The following is a 21,332-nucleotide window of genomic DNA, read 5'->3' on the forward strand; positions in this document are numbered from 1 at the left end:
CATGCCTGTGTTGGAGACTTTGCTTTGCTGTTTACGGGCGGTGTGACCTTTGGAGGGCGTAGTATCCTTGCTGAGCCCCAGAGTTCCATCATCTTCTACATAAAGATAGTCACGGGACTCTGTCCAAGTCAATTTGCCAACTGCCTGAATAGTTAAGCAGCTTTGACTATTCCAGTGGACCGCTGTACACTCATGTACATATAGGCAGAACTAACAGGACTTAGCAACGTATCAAAAGAAAGAGGGGGAGGAGCTGACGAAGACTGTGACAGGAAGTTGGGAGGGGGTGTTTGGGGAAGGATCTGGGAGGAAATGAAGGGTAGATGTGACCATATTTAATTGCATACATGTATTAAACTATCAAAGAACAAATAAAAAACAAAATGTTGGATTTATAATTCAAAACAACAGAGCCAAATATTAATTACAGAACTCTACATAGATGCAGTAATCCAGAATGTAATCTAGCAACTTGGGAGGCTGAGGCAGGAGGATCTCAAGGTAAAGGCCAGTCTGAGCTACATAGACCCTGTCACAAACGAATAAATGAATGAACTAATGGAACATCATGTAATTATTTAAAACCTTTAAAACTTTCTGACCCCAACAATTTTCTATAAATTTATTTATTTATTTATTTATTTATTTATTAGTTTTTCGAGACAGGGTTTCTCTGTGTAGTTTTGGTTCCTGTCCTGGATCTCCCTCTGTAGACCAGGCTGGCCTCGAACTCACAGAGATCTGCCTGGCTCTACCTCCTGAGTGCTGGGATTAAAGGTGTGTGCCACCACCGCCCGGCTAACTTTCTATAAATTTATAGTTAGAGCATGATAAATCCACTAATTGGTTGCTGTATGAATGATCATTGAACAACTGACTTTTGGTAATTAGAGAATACTACAATGTTTGGGGCGGTTACAAAGATGAAAAAGGATCTCGTAGGCAGCCCTTAGCAGAGTTTTGGGCACATTAATAAATGTTAGCTATTAATTACCATCATAACCTTTTGGGAAACCTTAAGCAACAGTAATTATGGATCAGAGATTACTACAGCTATAGCTGAGATGCAATTTTTTTTTTCTTTTTTTGGTTTTTTTGAGACAGGGTTTCTCTGTGTAGCCCTGGCCATGCTGGAACTCACTCTGAAGACCAGGCTGGCCTCAAACTCACAGAGATCTGCCTGCCTCTCTTTCCTGAGTGCTGGATTAAAGGCCACTGCCCAGTGTGAGATGGAATCTTAAGACTATTGTGTGTACTGATTATGGGAAGATGTGTGTGTGTGTGTGTGTGTGTGTGTGTGTGTGTGTGTGTATGTATGTATGTGTATGTGTGTGTATATGTATGTGTGTGTATGTATGTATGTGTATGTGTGTGTATATGTATTTATGTGTATGTGTGTTTATATGTATGTGTGTATGTATGTATGTGTATGTGTGTGTATATGTATGTGTGTGTATGTATGTATGTGTGTGTATATGTATGCGTGTGTGTGTGTGTGTGTGTGTGTGTGTGTGTGTGTGTGCGCGCGCACACACACTCTGAGTATGTGTGCATGCTCCTTGTGCTATCAAGATTGGTTTGGGTGAGGCTGGAGACAGGGCTCATCAGTTAAGAGCACTTGGTGATCTTGTGGAGGATCCAGGTTCAGTTCCCAGCACCCACATGGCAGCTGTTCCAGGGGATGCAACACCCTCTTCTGAACTCTGTGAATACCAGGCACATTTGTATGCACGAACACACAAGCAGACAAGACACCCACACACATAAAATAAAAATAACTGGTTTGGGAGTTGGGCACATGCCTGTTGGACACATGTCTGCCAAGGTGAGAACTGTCCCAGCCTGGCAGAGCCCTCAGCCATTAACCAGCAGATGAAGCTGGGACATCTGGGGCACTCATCCAAGGGCACCAGGGCTTTCAAAGGCCAAGAGACGCCAATCGAGTCCAACGTTTTCATTTGAGAAAAGGGCAAATTAGAGGTAGACAGACAAGTTTAAGGTCCACTGAAATTGCTGATTGGTCCCAACCATGTGCAGGCTATGAGATGAGATAAGGCCTCAAGCTCAGGGGTGCTGGAGGACACTGGGAAACTTACTCAGAAAGCCTTGATTCAAAGTGGCGGACGGTCTGGGTGGAGAAATGCACTTTGGGCATGGCATTGCCACACTCCTCCCTGAAAAAGCAAAGCTTTATTTGGTGTTTCTCAGGCTCAGGACTGTGTGTGCAAAGCTTTATTTGGGGGTTCTCAGGCTCAGGGCTGGGTGTGCCACTGCAGCCTTGGGGAGCTTGGGAGGAAGGGCAGAAAGATTTCAGACTTACAGCTCAACTGTGCCCTGGCTTATCAGGTCAGCCAAGGTAAGTTTCTCAAACTTCAAACTGTGAGTTGAGAGCCAGTCTTCAGAGTCTCCCAGAGCTGCTGCCCGAGTCTCACTTCCCTGCAGCTCCTACAAGGCACAAGCCAGGGTCAGACAGGAAACAGCAGGAAGCAGGGACAGACAAGGGTGCCTTGGGTTCCCTTCATACGGATACCCAAGGTCTGTGAACTCTGAGCGACCTATCATCTCAAGGTATTCTAAAAGTTCTCCCGGCTAACTGGGAACAGTGGTGCATAGCAGTAACCACAGCACTTGGGAGACTGACCTGAAGTTCAAAGCCAGCCTGGGCTACAGAGCAAGACCCTGCCTCAAAACACCAACACCAACAACACAGCAACAATAAAACTAATCTCCTTGCTGAGAGAGCATGTGAACCTGAGAATGGTTACTCTGGAAACACCACCCTTATAGCAGGCCCCAGATGTGACTCTCATATTCAAGGGCAGCTCACTATGGGAGTGATTAGACAAACGCAATGACCAGACAACCTGATAGTAGAATCACAACGTCTGCAAAAATTGCCCCCCGAATGGCTGGGATTCGGTCCTAAGACTGCTAGCTTCCCATGTTTGTGTGCCCCTACTTTCAACCCAGGACCATCCGGAGGAAGTAAAGTGTGTTTCCTGAACCAGTCATGTAAGATGCCTTCTTCTGCTGAGTCCTCCTCTAGCCTCCCACATGCCGAGAGCTTGTAGACAGAGGTCCTGGAGGAAGCCCTCTCTTCCATATGAAGTTCTCTATTTCCCATCCTGCTGTCGAGCTGATGGCAAACACAAGTCATAGGGGCTGCCTCCCTCATAGTGAGAGAGGTCTGGATACATTTCTGTTTTGTTCTCAGTGGGATGATCCTGATCATTTCCACAATTAAATGTTTTCTTTTAGACGTTGCCTTGGTCACGGTTGGTCACAGCGATAGAAAGGTAACTAAGACAGTAGTGAATCAGAGGTGATAAAAGTCCAGACTGCACGGGTACCAGCTGCACAAGTGTGCATGCATGATGGGGTCAGCAAGAGCTTCCTGCGTTACAACTGCCGTCGATGTGCTACAGAAGGGCCTTGAATACCCATGGAGTTGGACATAATTCACTTCACCACATCTCAGGTAAAAGGCTGAGAAGCTACTGTTCACTAAAGGTCTGGAATCCAGCTCAGTCTCACTGTGAGACACACAGTGACACAGATACACACACACACCTCACAGAGACAGACATACACACAGACACAGGTTCATACAGACACCTATATGTTGTGGGATATTTTTACACTGTGTGAAAATGTATTGCTGTGATTGGGGTAATAAAAAGCTGAATGGTCAATAGATTGGCAGGAGGTATAGACGGGATTTCCAGATACAGAGAGAACTCTGGGAAGAAGGTAGAGTCATAGCCAGATGTGGAAGAAGCAACATAGGCAGTATGGAGAGGGCAGTTACATATGTCGCAGTTATATATGGCACAGTTACATATGGCAATTACGTATGGCACCCAATGTCTGGGCACATATTTCCACACAGGTCCTAAGAAAGCTGAAAACAACAAACAAACAAACAGACAAAAAATGGATCTGGCTTCCTAGTTACCCAGTGTTCATAGCGTACAGAGGCACAGCTCTGCTGTATATCGAGCGCTTGAATAGCTTGTGCACTAAGTAGAAACAGCATGCTAAGTCAAAACACTTGCCACAGCCCACTAACTTCCCAGAACTGGGCTGGACTGCTGGCTTAAGGCTGGTTCTCAAGGACTGAGGAGGCGGTGGAGCCAGCCAGCCATGTGCTAAGCAGCCACAGGGTGGGTTTAAAGCTTGGCTCACATGATCAGAGAAGGTACAAGTAAATCGGTCCAGACTGAAGAAACAAACAAACAAACAAACAACCTCTAAACACATACAGTAAAAAATGGTATAGACAGTCATAAAAATAATTTTAAAATAATAAAGTCTTTAAAGAAAGAGTAAAGTAATATAAAAAGAATAAGCCACATAAGGATGGAAAATTCACAGGGAGTCTGGATCCTGTATGGTGCTTTGATGACTTCAAATTTTTTTAATTTAATGCTGATGAGCAAATGACTGCTGCTGACATTGGATTGTGGAAGAAACTGCTGAATTAAACCTGTATACTTTAGGGATGTCTTACTTTTAAAATGGAAATCAGGATATGTGTTATGTTGAGGGAGAGGATATGCCCTTGTTTCCATAGGAAACAAAAAACTATGGATCTATTCAAAATGAATAAAGATTGGATTTGATCAGGGGAAATCTCCTGAGGATCTTGGCTACAGACATGAGGGAAAAAGCCAAGAAAGACTACAAGACAGGTGATGTATAAGCTGATCCCTTGACATAGGAACAGCTCTGAGACTGGAAGAGACATGATAAATCTTGTTGGCTACAGATTATTACATGCCATCCTTTCATATGGCATGGATAGAGATTTATGGCATGGATAGAGATTTATATTGTAGTTTGCTTATAAAGTCCAAATTGACTTATAAAGTTGGTAGATGTCTTTTACTCATTCAAACATAGAATAAAAAAAAACCCATCTTTAGCTGACTTGTGCACAACACACATTCTATACTTGTGCTAATGCAGATATGTACGTTACCTTTAAAAGTTTGTGTGTTTTTAGAAAAAAGAAGGGCCAAACACCAATGAAAACAAGTAACTCAGACGGTCCAGCCTCTCAGAGAATGCCTCTGCTGTAGTTTCTTCAAAATTCTGCATCCAGAACAACTTCAAAGCTGCTAGCTGAGAGGGTCTAGCCTCATTCGCTATTCCAGCCAGGACTTCAGACAAGCCCTGCACTTTCCCATTACACAGAGACTGGACAACAAATGATACAACTAACTCTCCCAGGACTTGACCATTACCCTAATTTTATCAGGGTCTCCTAAAAATATCATCACCCCCAGACAACAGGAAGCAGTCTAGAGAACACAATGCCCACATTGCCAAGTGGTGGAAGGGGTGGTTTTTGGTCATTCAGTAGGTTATGGATGTTTGTCATCATTTAGGGGGGTTGGTTACAAGCTGTTGTTGGTCATGGTCAGGGAAAAAAACTGAACAAAGGAGATCGGATTCAGGGATCTCTTTCTGAAAGAAAAAATGGAGGATACAGAATGATGGGATGAAAGGGTGGATTGTTGAGTCTACTTTTGAAGAACCACTAGTCTCAGATATTTTACATTGGTATGGATTTTTATATAGTGATACAAATTTAAGGTTATTTTTGTTATACTGTATATATGTTTCTACTCTTGTTTAAGGTATTGTACCTGTGCAACTCATTTTAAAATGCAATGTATAATTAAGAAATACAGGTTAGTAGTTAGTCATCTATAATAATCAAACTTGTAGTTATGTTAGGCATGTTCTCAAGGTTAAACAGAGATATGCTTTAGATAGATAGGTGATCTTCAAACACTTCAGAGACCTACAGAATATGGCATTTAAGGTGTTCTAATAACCTAAGGCTTTTCATGACAGTGAGACATGTCTGCTCCTGGCAGCACCAATTTACTTCAAAAAAGAATGATGGGCATCAAAGAACCTCCATATGGAGTTTTCTTTTATTGTGGCAAAGTTAGCCACTGGGCAAGAAACTGCCCTTGCCTCGACTGCTGACAGCATGCTGTCCAAATTGGATGAGCAGGACACAGAAGATGGTGACTGTCAAATTTTGCTAAGACAAGGTAGGACAGTCCTTCAAAAAGTGTCAGATATACTAGGCCTGTAGGCCGAAGATGGATGCTGCAATGTTATACAGGAGTGTTGGACAACTGTCCAGGCAGCCAGATGTCTCTGTCATTTCTATAGTTTTAGAAGTTGTTTGCTCTGCACTTCCTGTTTACTCAGGTAATATTATATCCTTCTTGGGTCTCTGATGGAGCTGAAGATGAGATAGTTATATTACAGTTTTCCTTGTTACCAAATGCAGAAAAGAAACTCACAAAAGATGTATAAAGTATATAAGGTTGAGAGACATAAAAACTTAAATTGTTTATCTAAGAAATGTTTTGAGGTCTAAAAAGATAGTTTTAGGATGGTAATATAAATTATGATAGAAAATGGTTTAGGTATAAAACTTTTAATTCATCAAGATAAGATATTTTCTCCAAATATGCCAAATACAAATGGACTAGACAATTGTGAATATAATTCTTACCTGATAATTGTTCTTATTGTATATAGTTTTACCATGTTAGAGTTAAAACCTTTTCTTTTTATTTAGACAAAAGGGGGAAATATTGTGGGATATTTGTACACTGTGTGAAGATGTATTGCTGTGATTGATACAATAAAAAGCTGAATGGCCAATAGCTAGGCAGGAGGTATAGGTGGGACTTTCAGAGACAGAGAGAACTCTGGGAAGAAGAAGGCAGAGTTACCAGCCAGACATGGGGTAAGATATAGGCAGCATAGAGAGATGAGGTAATGATCCACAAGACAGAATGTGGATGAAAATAAATGAGTTAATTTAAGTTATACGAGCTAATGGGACAAGCCTAAGCTAAGGTCGAACTTTCATAATTAATAATAAGTCTCCTTGTTGTTATTTGGGAGTTAGTGTTATAGAGAAAGACTCATTACACATATACACATGTACATACACATGCACACAACACACACACACACACACACACACACACACACACACACACACACACGGGGGGGGGGGGGGAGAGACAGAGACAGAGAGAGCACGGGAGCGAGCATCTGATGACTATGGAAATGGCCTGAGTTCAGCCCAAAGATCCCTTCTGGGTACATGCTCGACACCCTTGGTGGTCTGTCTTTGGATTTCATGTATCGGGCTTTCACTGTAGTGGGCAAGGTGCTGATTAGAGGCTGAAAGCTGTCTACTGCAGGAGAATGAGCCACTCTGCAGAGGACACAGGAGGAAAAGGCCGGAGGAGCACAGCACACAGGCATCTCCAGGTCTCAGCTTCTTGGCAGGCCGTGCCCCCTCTCCTTAGCTGTGCCGGGGCAGTGTGAGGCTAGGGCACAGAACGCGACCTGGAGCTCCTCTGCACCTACTGTTCTCAAACGGCTCTTCTTTGCACTCAGACTCTGTCCTAAACTGAGGGTTGGCATAAACTAAAGACAGCGAAAATAAAAGGCTGCTAATGTGTTCCAGCTCGACAGTGTTGCTCGCCTCGCACTCTTTTCCCAAGACCAGTTCTGTCTAATTTCAAAAGGAAATTAGCAAGTGCTCAGGATGTGTGAAAGCACACCCCTAATGACTGCGAACACTAACACAGTGCCCAGGCTCTGCGGGGCAATTTCCGTATAGTAAAGTTATGTAATCCCAGGAGACCATCACTTTTCTGACAAGTAAGCTGAAACACAGAGAACTTAAGTCATTTGCCCAAGGTTACACAGCTAAGGATGTGGTAGAGCTGGGCTTCTTCGGAAAGCTCTATCAAGCCAAGTTTGTAACCAAATCACTTCACGGCTTCTCTGAACGAGCATAAACCACAGTTGTCTGTATGAGAGACTTTCTCACGGTGTGATTCAACCCTAAGAATACCCTTCCTGCTTTTGAGAGGCTCAGTGCCAGAGATCACAGTCCCAGCCATCAGGAAACCAGGCTTTGTATCATGTGACCACTAGGTGGCACTGTTCTCTTCCAGGACACCTTGTGTGTGACCCTTTTTCCATTTTGCACTTGAAATAGTGTGTCTCGTTTTAGGCTGTGGCTTTTGCCCTGCAGATATTTGAAAGTCCATTCCTACATACATTGCTTATGACTGAGGACCTTGCTGCTCTTCTGTTAAAGTGGGCACTTTTCATTAAAAAAATTCTTTCCATACTATATTTATTTATCATTTATTTAATAAATCTATATATTGATTGCTCTAGACAGGGTCTCTATGCGTAGGCCTGGCTGTCCTGGAACTCACTATGTAGACCAGGCTGGCCTTGAACTCACAGAGATCCACCTGCCTCTGCCTCCTGAGTGCTGGGATTAAAGGCATGTGCCACCACGCCCAGCTCATACAACATATTTTGATCATGTTTTCCCATGCCCAGACTCCTCCCAGATCTCCTCTCAACTTTATGCTCTCTCTCTCTCTCTCTCTCTCTCTCTCTCTCTCTCTCTCTCTCTCTTGCTTTATCTCTCTCCTCTCTCAGGAAAACTACAAAAATTAAAATCAAAACAAGCAAACAACAAGTCATCAAGACAAAAAAAATGCCCCCCAAAAACAAAAAATTCAACAAAAAATATAAGGAAGTTCCTTTTGTGTTGATGAACAAAACCGAGACATGGGTCCACCCTGGCGTGTGGTTGATACATTCAGTGACACTCCACTGGAGAAACTGACTTTCCCTTTGCCTGTGGGTATCAACTGCAAATAGCTTCTTGGTTGGAGTGGGACCTCGTGTCTGTGAAGCGGACACTTTACCTGGAGGACACTACAAGCTCGGTGTTGGGCAATCAGGACCCTCTCGCTGCTCTGAGAAGAGAAACAAGAGGCCTGTCTGTTACTGATAAGGTAAGTCAGGCACGTCCCACGCCTGGAAAGTGAGTCGGTCTGATATGAAATCAGATGAAACAAAGACCCACGTCATTGGCAACTGACATCACTGAATGTTTTCTTCTTAGAATCACCCATAGTTCCTCATTTCCCCCTTTCTTTTCCTTTTTAGAAAGGGTCTTACGTGTCCCTGGCTGGCCTCAAGCAGAGAGCTGAGGCTGGCCTTGAACTCCAGATCCTCTTGCTTCTCCCTCCAGAGTGCTGGGATTACAGGTCTGTGCCACCATGCTTGGCTTCCTTGTTTCTGTTTATTTAGATTTCTTGTCCCATAAATGCCCATGCTTGAGAAAAGTCGAAGTTGACTGTTTTTCTGGTTCTTTAATTGCTGGTAGTAATATAAAGATGACATTCTCTGACTGGTATCGTGTTTGTAGTCTAGTGTGGATTTACTAGCAGGTGGCTGCTGCCTGCCTCGAGTTCACAACTTGTGAAGACAATTGCTTCCACGGTAGAGAGAATTCTGAGTTGTGCATGATTGGAGGAAGATGGTTCACTTGTACAGAGTGAGCCTGACCCACAGTGTGGGGCTTTTTCTTTCTCCCCTTAAGTTAAGCCTTCTGCCCTGGCTCCCCTGTTCCCACAGCACTTCCTGAAGTGGACTTCAGGACTTAGGTCTTATGGACTCCTACAAGAAAATCTCAGCAAGGGGGGCTTTCGAATCAAATGCTTTAGACTTTCAGGCTTTGACACTGAAACCAGGATCCTCACATGCTCCTAAATATCTAATGATGTTCCTGAAGGCTGAGGAGCTCGATGACCAAAACAGAAATTCTCCTTTCATTTATAAACCTAGTGGCTAGAGAGGAATACTTAGTCACAGTTTCAGTGCTGGGTCCTATTGAAGAAAGAATTGAGTACATTTCACATCCCCTGGCTATGATCTGTAAGCGTCACTGGTGAACAGAAGCACTACAGTTGTTACCAGTAGGTCCTGGGTCTGGTTAATGTGTGTAACCAGCAATCCATCGTGTGGATTTCGGGCAAGTGCATCCATAGCCTTCTGGTCCAGTTGTTTCTGTGGATCTCTGTCAGTGTTTCTGTCCATGCTACAAAACAAAGTGATCTGATCAGTGCTTAGCCCCAGGTCACCTCTCCACCATGAGTGTTTCCCCCCACCCCACCCCACCCCCTGGCTCCTAAAAATCCAGAAACATTTTTAGTTCCATGTGGAAACTGAAAGGATTATTACAGAGTTTAGATAAAAAAAAAATGTGGTTTGTGAGGTTTATTTGTTTGTTTGTTTGTTTGTTTAGTATTTTACAGTCTAGGTAGATCTCAAAGGCCCCAGTTTATGTAAGATGTTGCAATAACCATTTATCTGGTCTCTCTTCAAGGTTCATTCCCCCTCAGTTCTCATGAGCAAGCTCATTTTCATCTGGAAAACCAGAGAATCCTATTTATCAGGGATTTTCCAGAAATGTATTACCCTGACCATGGAAGATAGGACTCCTTTGAATTGTGATGAGACTACCTAGACCTTCCTCTCCTGACCAATGCAAGAATGTAAAGCAACCTTTAGACAGTGTCTTCCGGGTTTGGGTTTGCTCAGCTCTTGAGTGCACTGACCACTCCTCAGGCACACTGGCTATAAGGCTCTGTGGGGAGGGGGGAGGGAGCATGGCAGGCGTCAGCAAGATGCCACGCGCTCCCTTTGCACTTCATTTCTTCTGAGACAGGGTCTCTCTGTGTAGCCCTGGCTGTTGTAGAACACAGTACAGAAAAGAAGAAAGATCAAGAGAAATGGAGGAGGAAGAATTTGGGGCCAGCCACCCAGCTACACACAAGCCACAGAGTAAGAAAGAATGGAAAGTATACAGAAACAGAGAAAGGCAAAAGCCCAGAGGCAAAAGGTAGACGGGATCATTTAAAGTTAAGAAAAGCTGGCAAGAAACAAGTCGAGTTAAGGCCGGGCATTTATAATTAAGAATGAACCTCTGTGTGTGATTTATTTGGGAGCTGGGTGGTGGGTCCCCCAAAAGGGTGAAAAAAGAAAAAACCTGACAGGCCCCTTCCCATTATTTTCACAGGTTTTCAATAGCATATATTAATTACATATAATAATGGTTTGATTTTGACATTTTCACACATGTATATAATTTTTTTTTTTTTTTGAGACAGGGTATAGCCCTGGCAGTCTTGGAACTCACTATATAGACTAGGCTGGCTTTGAACTCACAAAGATCCACCTGAGTGCTGGGACTGAAGATGTGAGCCACTGTACTCAGTTATATAAAGTATTTTGGTATTTATCTTCCTGTTCTGCTTGAAACTGTCAAGCAGAGTTTCCCCTCCCCCACTAATCCCCTTCTTTCCAACCAGTCCCATTGCCTTGTCTTTATTTATTTATTTATTTATTTATTTATTTATTTATTTATTTATTTATGTTTGTTTGTTTGTTTGTTTGTTTGTTTGAGACAGGGTTTTTCTGTGCAAGATCCCTGGCTGTCCTGGAACTCACGTTGTAGACCAGGCTCTGAGATCCACCAGCCTCTGCCTCCCAAGTGCAATGAAAGTGTGCCCCACCATGTCTGGCTTTGTCTTTTTCTTCTTTGTCTTTTTTTGTTCCTTTTACAATTCTGATGACCCAGTGTGCTCAATCAGAGTTGCTTACAGGAAAATGGGTAACGAGTTGCTTACAGGGGCAGGGGCACCTTATGGTGGCTACACTATTGGACATCTGTCTCGTTTCTCCCACAGACCATTAATTGAATTTGTAGCCTCAGGGAAGGATGGGGTCTTGTGTCCCTTCCCTCCTCTGTGACAGAGTGTTGAGGGCCCAAGCTTGTGGAGTCTTGTACTAATAACTACAGCTGTGGAATTCAAGAGTTGCAATTTCCACATCACACCTAAGAGAAAATCTTCCACAACCCTCCCCACTTCCGCCACCTCCAATGTTCTTCTTCCCTCCTGTCCGTGGTGTTCTTTGAGCTGTGGAGGTCCTCTGACCTCTGGGTCACAGATAGCTGCAGGATACTGTGACTGGCCTGGCTGCACCCTCTTGGTTTGCCTACCTCCTTGATTCACTTTATTATGGGGAGGGCTCTTTGTTTGACACAGGGTTTCTCTGTGTAGCCCTGGCTGTCCTGGAACTCAATCTGTAGATCAGGCTGGCCTTGAACTCACAGAGATCTGCCTGTCTTTGCTTCTTGATTGCTGAGATTAAAGGCGGTGTGCCACCACAACCTAGTTGGTGGAGGGCTCTTTAAAGAATATGAATTCACTGTTAGTTCCCATCCTCACTGTCCAAAGGCTTTCCTCTATTTCTAGGATGGAGCTTAACACCCTTAAGATGCCTTTCCAGACCCCACATGGTTGGCTGCTGGCCACTGACCTCTCTAGAGCTCCCACCCATCACTGTTCTCCTGCAATGGCCATGGGAGGTCCTAGAATGCTGTACAGTTCCTTTAACCACGGGATCTTTTCACCTATTGCCTGCACTCTGGAACATTCTTCCATTCCTACACATTACTTGCCTTTGATGTTTCAGCCAAGCCACCATGGCCTCTAAGAAACTCCCCAGCCTTCTTTTCTAGCTCAGACTCCCTTCTCTGTGGATTTTCATATACCTATGTCCCTTCATTTGAGGACAGTCACTTTAGCTTGGAGTCACAGTCACTAGTATGACTTTTAAAAACTGGCATTGTAGCTGGGTGGTGGTGGCACTTGGGAGGTGGAGGCAGGCAGATCTTTGTGAGTTTGAGGTCAGCCTTGTTTACAGAGCAAGCTCCAGGACAGCCAGGACTACACAGAGAAATCCTGTCTTGAAAAACAAAACAAACCAACAGTCAGGCACCTGTTCCCTTTATATTTTAAGTGGCATAAGAGTGGAAGCTGAGAGACAAGAATTGTGCTTGCTGTTTTGGAGACAGGAGTCATGTGATAAGTCATATAGCCTTTAAAGTGCAATTTTTCCTGCCTCGGCCTTCTGAGGGCTGGGGTTACAGGTGTGTGGCACCATCTCCAGGGAAAACAGACATTTTGAGGAGAGAAGGGACAGGGGAGTCTTGCTTTTTGGATTTCTATTTATCAAAGCACTTGTAGAAGTTTTCCACTTTTACATTCTGTGAGATACACTACTCACTGAAACTGTCAAGCAGAGTTTCCCTCCGGCACCAATCCCCTTCTTTCCAACCAGTCCCATTGCAAGCACGCGGGCTCATTAACATTTCTGTCACTTGCAGCCCTCCCTCCCGCCTTCCCAAACTGTGAGACCCGCTGTGAGAGGCTGAGCAGGGCTGCAGCTTCACCGTGAACTCGGCGCTCCCTAGTTCCTTTCAAGTCTTTAAATTTTACTTGGAGGTTGCTTGTTTTCAGGGAAGCACCCCGAAAGCCCCAAAGTGGCTTCTCCTCAGCGACATTTCCTTGGAGACCATTCCTATGGCACGGGCTTTGAAAGTCTCCCAGAACACTGGAACCCCAACATCTGCAACCCCCAGTGTCGTGGTCCCTTCTCCTTAGGGAGTGTTAACAGTTTTCAGTGAATTACTAGTCTAAACCACTGGATTCTGGGTGACTTGTGTGGGCAAATGGAGGAGAGCTGACCACATAAAGCTCACGACGCAGTGTGTTAGGAAGAGCCCTGAACTTTGGTTTTTCAGTTGAGAACAGGGTGGGAATTGTACTTACCACCCTGCCTACTAACTCCACTGTCAAAAGCAGAGAGAGAGAGAGAGAGAGAGAGAGAGAGAGAGAGAGAGAGAGAGAGAGAGACAGAGAGAGAGAGAGAGAGAGAGAGAGAGAGAGAGACAGAGAGAGACAGAGAGAGACAGAGAGACAGAGAGACAGAGAGAGAGAGAGAGAGAGAGAGAGAGAGAGAGAGAGACAGAGAGACAGAGAGACAGAGAGACAGAGAGACAGAGAGAGAGAACAATGCGCGGCCAAATGCCAAGTAGGAGAGCAATGCAGACCACTACTGTCCAGTGTGCCGTTGTGTGGCTGTGAAAAACCACAGACCGGGAGGAACTGGAGGGGAAACTGTATTCAGACTGTATTGTATGGGAAAGGAATCTACGTTTAATAAAAAGGAAAATGTTTTTTTCATTTTTCCATACAAATGAACAAACAAAACACTGACCAAACCAACTTAGGGAAGGAAGGGTTTGTTTTAGCTTTGTTTGTTTACAGGTTACAGTCCATCATCCAGGGAAGCCAAGGCAGGAACCCAGAGGCAGGACCTGAAGCAGGGACCATGAAGGAACACTCCTTACTGGCTTGCTCCCTATGGCTCCTTGTTCAACCTGCTTCCTTATCCAATCCAGGACTATCTGCCCAGAGGTGGCACCACCCACAGTGGGCTGGGCCCTCTCACATCAACCACATCAAAGTGTCCCACAGGCCCATCTGATGGGACACTTTCTCAGTGGGATCTCCTTTCCCCAGGAAAGCGGAGTTTGCCACAGGCTGGTAAAAGCCAATCAGCACAGCTGCTCGGGTGGGACTGGAAGCCGTCATCTGTCCCTTGTACTTTTGTGCCTCTTAGGGGCCAGAGAGTACTGCTCCTGGGAGGGACAGGGGTGAAGGAGACACTGCCTTCCCTTCAGGCCTGGGTACAAAGGCAAGCTGCCCCTAACCGGAGCTGCACACCTCTGTAGTGTGTTTCACTAGCTCACTTCCTCCGTGTTTACTGTCTGCTCCTTTCCTCTCACTGAAGACACTTGAGGGCAGGGGCGCTGAAATGCTCACCACTGGACTGTTGTGTACAAAGCAACGCCCAGAGCGCAGCTGCTCCACAAGACTCACTGAATTAATGAACAGGGTGGCACAGCAATAAGGAGTGGGGGAGGGGTGGTGGCGGCGGTGAGGGGACCAGTTCTTCCCCTTAATCTAGAGTCTGCTACCCTCTGGGCTCCTTGGCTCCCTTGCTGTCAATGCATGTAATGTGCTGTCCCTTGGCCCTAAATCTTATCCAAGGAGACTACCCACCAGATACAGGAGAATGCCAGGATGTCCCCAAGGACAAACTGGCCACTGAAGTGTATTTTTTATGAGAAAATATCTTCAGACCATGAGGAAAAAAGCTTTTTAAAAATGCTAAACTGGTTGGGTGTAGGGGCACATGCCTTTAATGCCAGCAATTGGGGGGGGGGCAGAGGCAGGCAAGTATCTGTGAATTAGAGGCTAGCCTGGTTTATATAGTGAGTTCCAAGACAGCCAGAGCTACATAGTGAGACCCTGTCTTGAGAAAAAAAATAAAAAAAAATGCTATCCAACTCATGAGGATCTAGGACTGCTCTTGACAGCCTGATGAAACTCCTGTTCTTCTCTCTGTGGGCGACCTGGATCTTTCCCAGTCTGCATCAACCCCTTTCCTTTCCAGTGCGGGCTATTGTCTGAGGGTCCCCATCAGTCACAGCATTCAGTTTTCAATCACTGTGATTGTCCTCTATCAACGCAGGAATGGCATTCAGCAGAAGGAGTGCATTGGGGCTGACTGCCCTAGGTGACTGGTGGACCAGAGAATGTTTGAACCGATCCCTTGGGCAGATGAACATTTTGGTCAAAGCACAGTGCTACTGTATAAAAGAAAGCCTTCAGCTAACTTCGCAGTTACTTAACAGCTGAATCTAGGATGCTCCCAAGTATCTATTCATGAATGGCCATCTGGAGGGCTTACATTTTACACTTACCTATGTACTTATTTAGTGTGTATGTGTACAGTGTGTGTGTGTGTGTGTGTGTGTGTGTGTGTGTGTGTGTGTGTGTATACCTGCACAAACATACCACAATGTACCTGTGGTCAAAGGACAAACTTTGAGTTCTTTCCTTCCACCATGTGGGTCCCAGAATCAAAGTTAGGTTGTCAGGTTGGTGGCAAGTGTCTTTATCTGCTGAGCCATCACGCTGGCTAAGAGCTTGCTTTGCTGTTGTTATAGATTTAAATGTTTACTTTTATTTTACATGTATGATTTAATTTTTTTTTCAAGACAGGGTTATTCTGTGTAATAGCTCTGGCTCTCCTGGAACTCACTTTGTAGATCAAGCTGGCCTCGAACTCAGAGATCCACCTGCCTTTGCCTCCTGGGTGCTGGGATTACAGGTGTGTGCCACTATCACCTGGCTCATATGATTTAATTTTTAAAAAGATTTATTTGATTGGTTTGAGCATTTTGCCTGCCATGTATGTGTGTGCCTGGTCCTGAAGGAGGTCAGAAGAGGGCAATGGATCCCTTGGAACTAGGGTTAGAGAGTTGTGAGCTGCCATGTGGGTGCTGGGAACTGAACCTGGTCCTCTGGAAGAGCAGTCAGTGCTCTTACCTGCTGAGCCCTGTCTCCAGCACCCAGGACTTGTTTTTTTTTAACTGCAGTTACCCCTAGTGTTCCTGTGCAATCCACGATGCCAGGGTGAGCCATATGCATGTTTCCCATTGCTCCTGCACAGAACCCTGCCAAGTTCCTTGGTGCTGAAACCCAAGGCTTGCCATCCCTTCGGCATCCACTCCTTGCTTCTTCACCTTCCCCTCACCCTCCTCTGCTCCCTGGCAACCCCTGCTCACACACTTTATTATTTCCTATCACCCTTAAACCATGCTTGCTTCTGTAAACATCCTTTACTCCCTCTGCCAAGAAACCCCAGGATCCTATTTGTTCCCGCACTGGAAACTCTGGAAGTCCTGCTTTCTCTGCACTGGCCCATAGCAAGCTGCCTTGGTATCTGCCAGAGCTCCAGCACCTAGTACACCAATCTTCCCCGTTTGGCCAATGCATAACCACTCTCTCTTCCCACTTGCCCACCCTTGTGACACTCACCTCCATCTGCATTTCTTCATTTATAGCTTCATCTTTGGGGAAGGCACAGCAGGACGCCTCTTCTCCTGGCTCCTACTTCTCCTTGCTCCAAGCTCCTCCAAACAACTCTACAGTGCCACTTGCCTGTGAGATAAGTGTTAGCTGGTCTCCAAGGTAACAGGCTGCACCGCAGCAGCTTGGGGCCAGGAAAGGCAAAGAGCTTGCTCACCCCAGGGAAGAAGGGGTTCCTCTGTTGCTGTAAGCCTCTCCGCAGGTTAACCTGAATTTCTTCCTCTATAAAGGCAGGACATGACCTGCTTTTCTACTTTTGGAAGCTCGGGGTCAGCCCAGTCTATGGTTTAGGCCAGTAGAGCCCTGCTGCCTTCTTGTGGCAGGAATGGAGGGAAAGACATATGGAGGCCCTAGGGCTTTCCTCGTCAGTTCCCCAGAGAACTGGGAACTAGCCCCAGGAGAGAGATTGGGCAGCCTCCGCCCACACCAGGCCCAGCCCCACTCGCAGTCAGGTCAGTGACTCCTGGGCAAGGTTCTGTTGAGTTATTCACTCCAGCGGTTCCTAAACCCAGGGAGGAATCACCTGGGTTGTCCGGTCTCATTTAGGAGAGTGGCCCAGAACTGTGCTACAGTGTGGCAACAGGACCCTTTAACAATGGCCTCAAGTGATTGTGATGTAACCAGCGCTTAGCACATGGGTTCAGACTCCTTCTACAGAGATGAGGGGATCCACCCAGTGTCCACCAGCTCTAGTCAGTGGCTAAGCTCTTTTGATCCCAAGTCAGTCTCTAATCACTTTTCATTTCTGGAACCCTCCCCTTCAGAAGCTGGAACTCCTGCTACTTGGGGACTTATCTTTCAGGTGTTCACTCCAGGCCAGGTCAGCAACAAGCAAACTTCCCAAACAGAAACTGTTGACTGTCAGGTTCTCCAGCTTGCAAAGGGCGTGTAGCACTCTGCAGACACCAACAAGGCAGCTGAGGGGCAGGTCAGAAACAGGGAGGGATCACAGGGCCATGAGCACCCAGCCGGCGACGGTGTGAAGAGGTCAGAGGGCCCCTGCACCCATCTTGGGGAGAATCCTAGGTGGGAGGCCAAGGTCATGCGATTTCAAGTTCAAGGCCAGCTTGTATACAGTGAGACCTTGTCTAAAAATGCTGGGGTAGGGGTCAGGGGAAGAAAACTCCTGAATGGAAGCTGGCTAATTCGAAGCATCATTTTTTTGAAATGTAGGGGTCCCTGACAGGTAATTTACTTCCTTCATCTCCCTTGTGTCTGATTCACAGGGTTGTTAACATTTCAAGTGAAACCGAACACTGAGTACTCCTGCTGCTTTCTTTAACCTGAGCTCACACAGCACATTCTGGATACACCTATGCTACAAAGAAAGCGGAGGGAAGTTTACAGAGATCAACAGAGGAGGGGAAATAATGTGTGTCATTATTTTCATTTCTTGAAAAGACAGGCTCTCGATGCGCAGCCACTAACATCTGTCATTCTTGCCTTGGCCTCCCACCTGCTGGGACGGCAGGCACCTGTCACCACACCCAGCAGGAAGTTCTCCTTAGAGTGTCCCTCTCAAAAGCTATCAAAGTTCAACAGGGGTGTGTCTGTTTCCTCACTTTCTTCTTCTTTTTTTCTGAGATAGTGTTTTTCTCTATGTAGCCCTTGCTGGCCTCAAACTCAGAGATCCACCTGCCTCTGCCTCCCGAGTTCTGGGATTAAAGCCACATACCACTGCCTGAGTAGGTGTATCTGTTTTCTTACCATTAGTTCTTGGGAGCTGGTCAGGGTCCATTCACCCATCTCTGGTCTTTCTCTTAAGGTAACATTATCCCCACGCTATGGCGGGATATATTTTTGAGAGATTAACTTGTATTTTTCTTTACTTCAGACTGAAGAACTGATGCTTTTTGTGGGGTTAAGCAGAAGCATGAAGTCAGTTGCTTTTAAAGTTTTTATTTGTGCATTTTTTATGCATGAGTGTTCCGTTTGCAAATACATCTACATGCCAGAAGAGGGCATCAGATCCCATCATAGATGGTTGTGAGTCATCATGTGGTTGCTGGCAATTGAACTCAGGACCTCTGGAAGAGCAGCCAGTGCTCTTAACTGCTGACTGAGCCATCTCTCCAGCCATCAGTTGCTTTTTTAAAAGCCAGAGCTGACTAAGAGTGACATGCCAAAGGAGGGGAGGTAAAGAATGTTTTTAACGTCAAGAGGAAGGTGGGAGGATATCGAGGTCCTTTTAGGGGACAGAAACGAACTCAGACTGGCTAAGGGAGGTGGTAGTGATGAGACTTATTTGTGTAAGTAACACACAGTTCAGACAGTTCTGGTTTTGGCTACTATGATGCTAACAAAACTGTCTTCGTGGCTCAGCTCCCCTTCTTTTGTGATGGCTCAATTGTCACCCCTTCTTTTGTGATGGCTCAATTGTCACCCCTTCTTTTGTGATGGCTCAATTCTCAGGCAGGATCCTCAGGTGTAGCCGGATAATATGGACACAGTGGTACCAATTTCTCCCCCAGCAACTTATCAATAGTGGAAGAGCTTTCTTCCCAGGAGTTCCAGCTAAGTCCTAAGCTTGGCTCCTTGGTCACATGCCATCATGCTTCCTGAGCCAATCATACGACTGACTGTACTGTTGAAGTGGCTGCAGTCCAGCTCTGCAGCCAGGAGGGATTAACCATGAAGTCACATGGCCTGATGAAAGACAGTTTTCCAACAGTTTTGCTTTTTCCTTTTGTGAGTGTGGTTGCCACATGCACACATGGATGCGCAGAGGCCAGACGAGGGCGTCGTGTCTTCCTCTATCATCCTCCACTTTCTTCCTTTAAGGTAAGGTCTGCTCTTGAACCCAAACCTCACGTGTTTTGGCCAGGCTGGCAGTCCTCCTGTCCGTCCCTCACGGCGCTAGGGTTTATAGGCATGCACGGCAGCACACTTGGCTTGTCTCGTGGGGACTGAGAACTGGGCTCAGGTCCTCACGGTTGCACAACTGTGCTCTTAACGAGAGCCAACTCTTCCCTCTTTGTTCTTCCGCCTTTTAACTGTGAGTGAGAGGCTCAAATGTCTCTCAGGGAAGCCAACGGGCAGAGGAAATTCTCCAGAAGACAGACACCAAGAAACAGAATATGAAAACTGGAAGGGGGAGAGGCCTGCTTCATGCTTCGTAGCAACACCTGGTGAGATGGGAAGACCTAAGAGATGAGTCCTCCGGTGTACCAGGGACAGTCCCAGAGGCATGGCACAAGAAAGCCACTGGCATGGGACAACTGAAGTTCCATCAGTGATGTGTGGACAGATGACAAACAGTTCAGAGAGCCATGGATGTATGCACGATTTGTTTAACTGAGAAACTAATACACTTCCCACCTCTAGGGAAGAAGTATGGTTAATTTTTAAGTGCCCTTGAAGGAGAATGGGGAGCGACCTGTTCGGAGATATTTTCCTGGGGGTTCAAATTCTGAAAAAGCACTAGAAACCAATGGGTAGTCTTATTTAGTTTCACCAATTAGGGATGTCAGCACTGTACAATACCACTGAATAATGACTGCAAAGAGAAGCCTTGACAAGAAATACTGAGATACTAAAGACAATTTGAGCATATTATTCCATTTTTGTGTTGGAACAAAGTAGACAATATTCACCAGGTGCTCTTAGTAGGGAGGGAGCTGCTTTTAAACAGGGGCCAGCTTTTGTGGTTCTCTGCATTCTGCATCTACAAACAAACCATAGATTTAGCTTCCAGGGCTAGAGCCCAGGAAATCATGCAAACTGGGACAAGCTATTTTTATTTCCTTTAGACTAGCCAAACTGGCAATGTGAGACAGCAGGAGTCCCAAATCCAAAGTCAGGGACCGTGGATTTGAAACCCAGATTTATACCAATTACTACTTATAGAGCTTGGACAACTTCCATTGTTCTGACCCCCAGTTTCCAGCCTAAGAGTCCCTCCTCTTATTGCACAGGAAGGGGGTAAAGATGACATGGAAAAGCACAGACTACACGATTTAATGTCAACTTTCTTTCCCTAAACATACGGGGTGCCATTATTCAATTCCAGCACTCTGCAAAATATAAACTGCCTTAACAGACCAGAGACTGTAAAGTTATATTGATATTTGGTAAACTGTTTTGTAATTGGAATTTATAGCAGCATTCTTTAAAGAGCAAAAAAATTAATCAAAAAGCCCCAACCCCCCCCCCCCCCCAACAACAAAAAAAAACCTCACCAAATCCCTCAATGGAGAAATCACCTATATACGGAAATGACGTATGTACACAGTTATTATTTATAAGATGGAATGTCACCTAGAAAAGTCATGGCATATGTGTGTATATGTGTATGTTTGTGCAAAATATTACCTCTTTTTCTGGGAGTAACATCTTTAATTCCAGTATTTTGGAGGCTCAGTTGGAGGACAGCCAGAGAGCTATACAGAGAAACCCTGTCTCAAAAAAACCAAAACAACAACCAACCCTCCCCCCCCCAAAAAAAAACCCCAAACCAACAAAAAAACAAACCCCAAACAAAAACAAATCACCTCTTGTCAAGCTAGACACCTGTAAAATGCCTGTTGGAATACCTAATACATCACGAGGCTCTACTTTTTACAACAGGGAATGTACTTGTGAAAAGAAAATCCCTTGATCTTAGTTGAGGAGTCACTGGCA

At 45.3% G+C, this 21,332-nt stretch overlaps 1 protein-coding gene across 17 annotated transcripts in view; it reads right to left on the reverse strand.

Annotated features, from left to right (window-relative positions):
• Mosmo (modulator of smoothened) overlaps nt 1–21,332 on the reverse strand; it is a 137,383-nt gene that overhangs the window by 47,889 nt on the left and 68,162 nt on the right. For 10 of the 17 annotated variants that reach the window (XR_008212914.1, XM_052712606.1, XM_052712610.1 and 7 more), the window contains 4 exons: nt 9,838–9,961; nt 8,784–8,834; nt 2,321–2,445; nt 2,097–2,174 (listed from right to left, as the gene is read on the reverse strand). Coding sequence is in view for 16 of the 17 variants with exons in the window: in XM_052712606.1 (XP_052568566.1) it covers nt 2,097–2,174; nt 2,321–2,445; nt 8,784–8,834; nt 9,838–9,961 (378 nt within the window). In the remaining variant the exon portion in view is untranslated. Of the gene's footprint in view, nt 1–2,096; nt 2,175–2,320; nt 2,446–8,783; nt 8,835–9,837; nt 9,962–16,661; nt 19,838–21,332 lie in introns of all 17 variants that reach the window. The other 7 variants (XM_052712613.1, XM_052712619.1, XM_052712617.1 and 4 more) reach the window with 5 other exon arrangements.

Source organism: Peromyscus californicus, unplaced genomic scaffold (genome assembly GCF_007827085.1).
Source record: "Peromyscus californicus insignis strain IS unplaced genomic scaffold, ASM782708v3 Scaffold_4__1_contigs__length_199733344, whole genome shotgun sequence".
Lineage (NCBI taxonomy): Eukaryota > Metazoa > Chordata > Mammalia > Rodentia > Cricetidae > Peromyscus > Peromyscus californicus.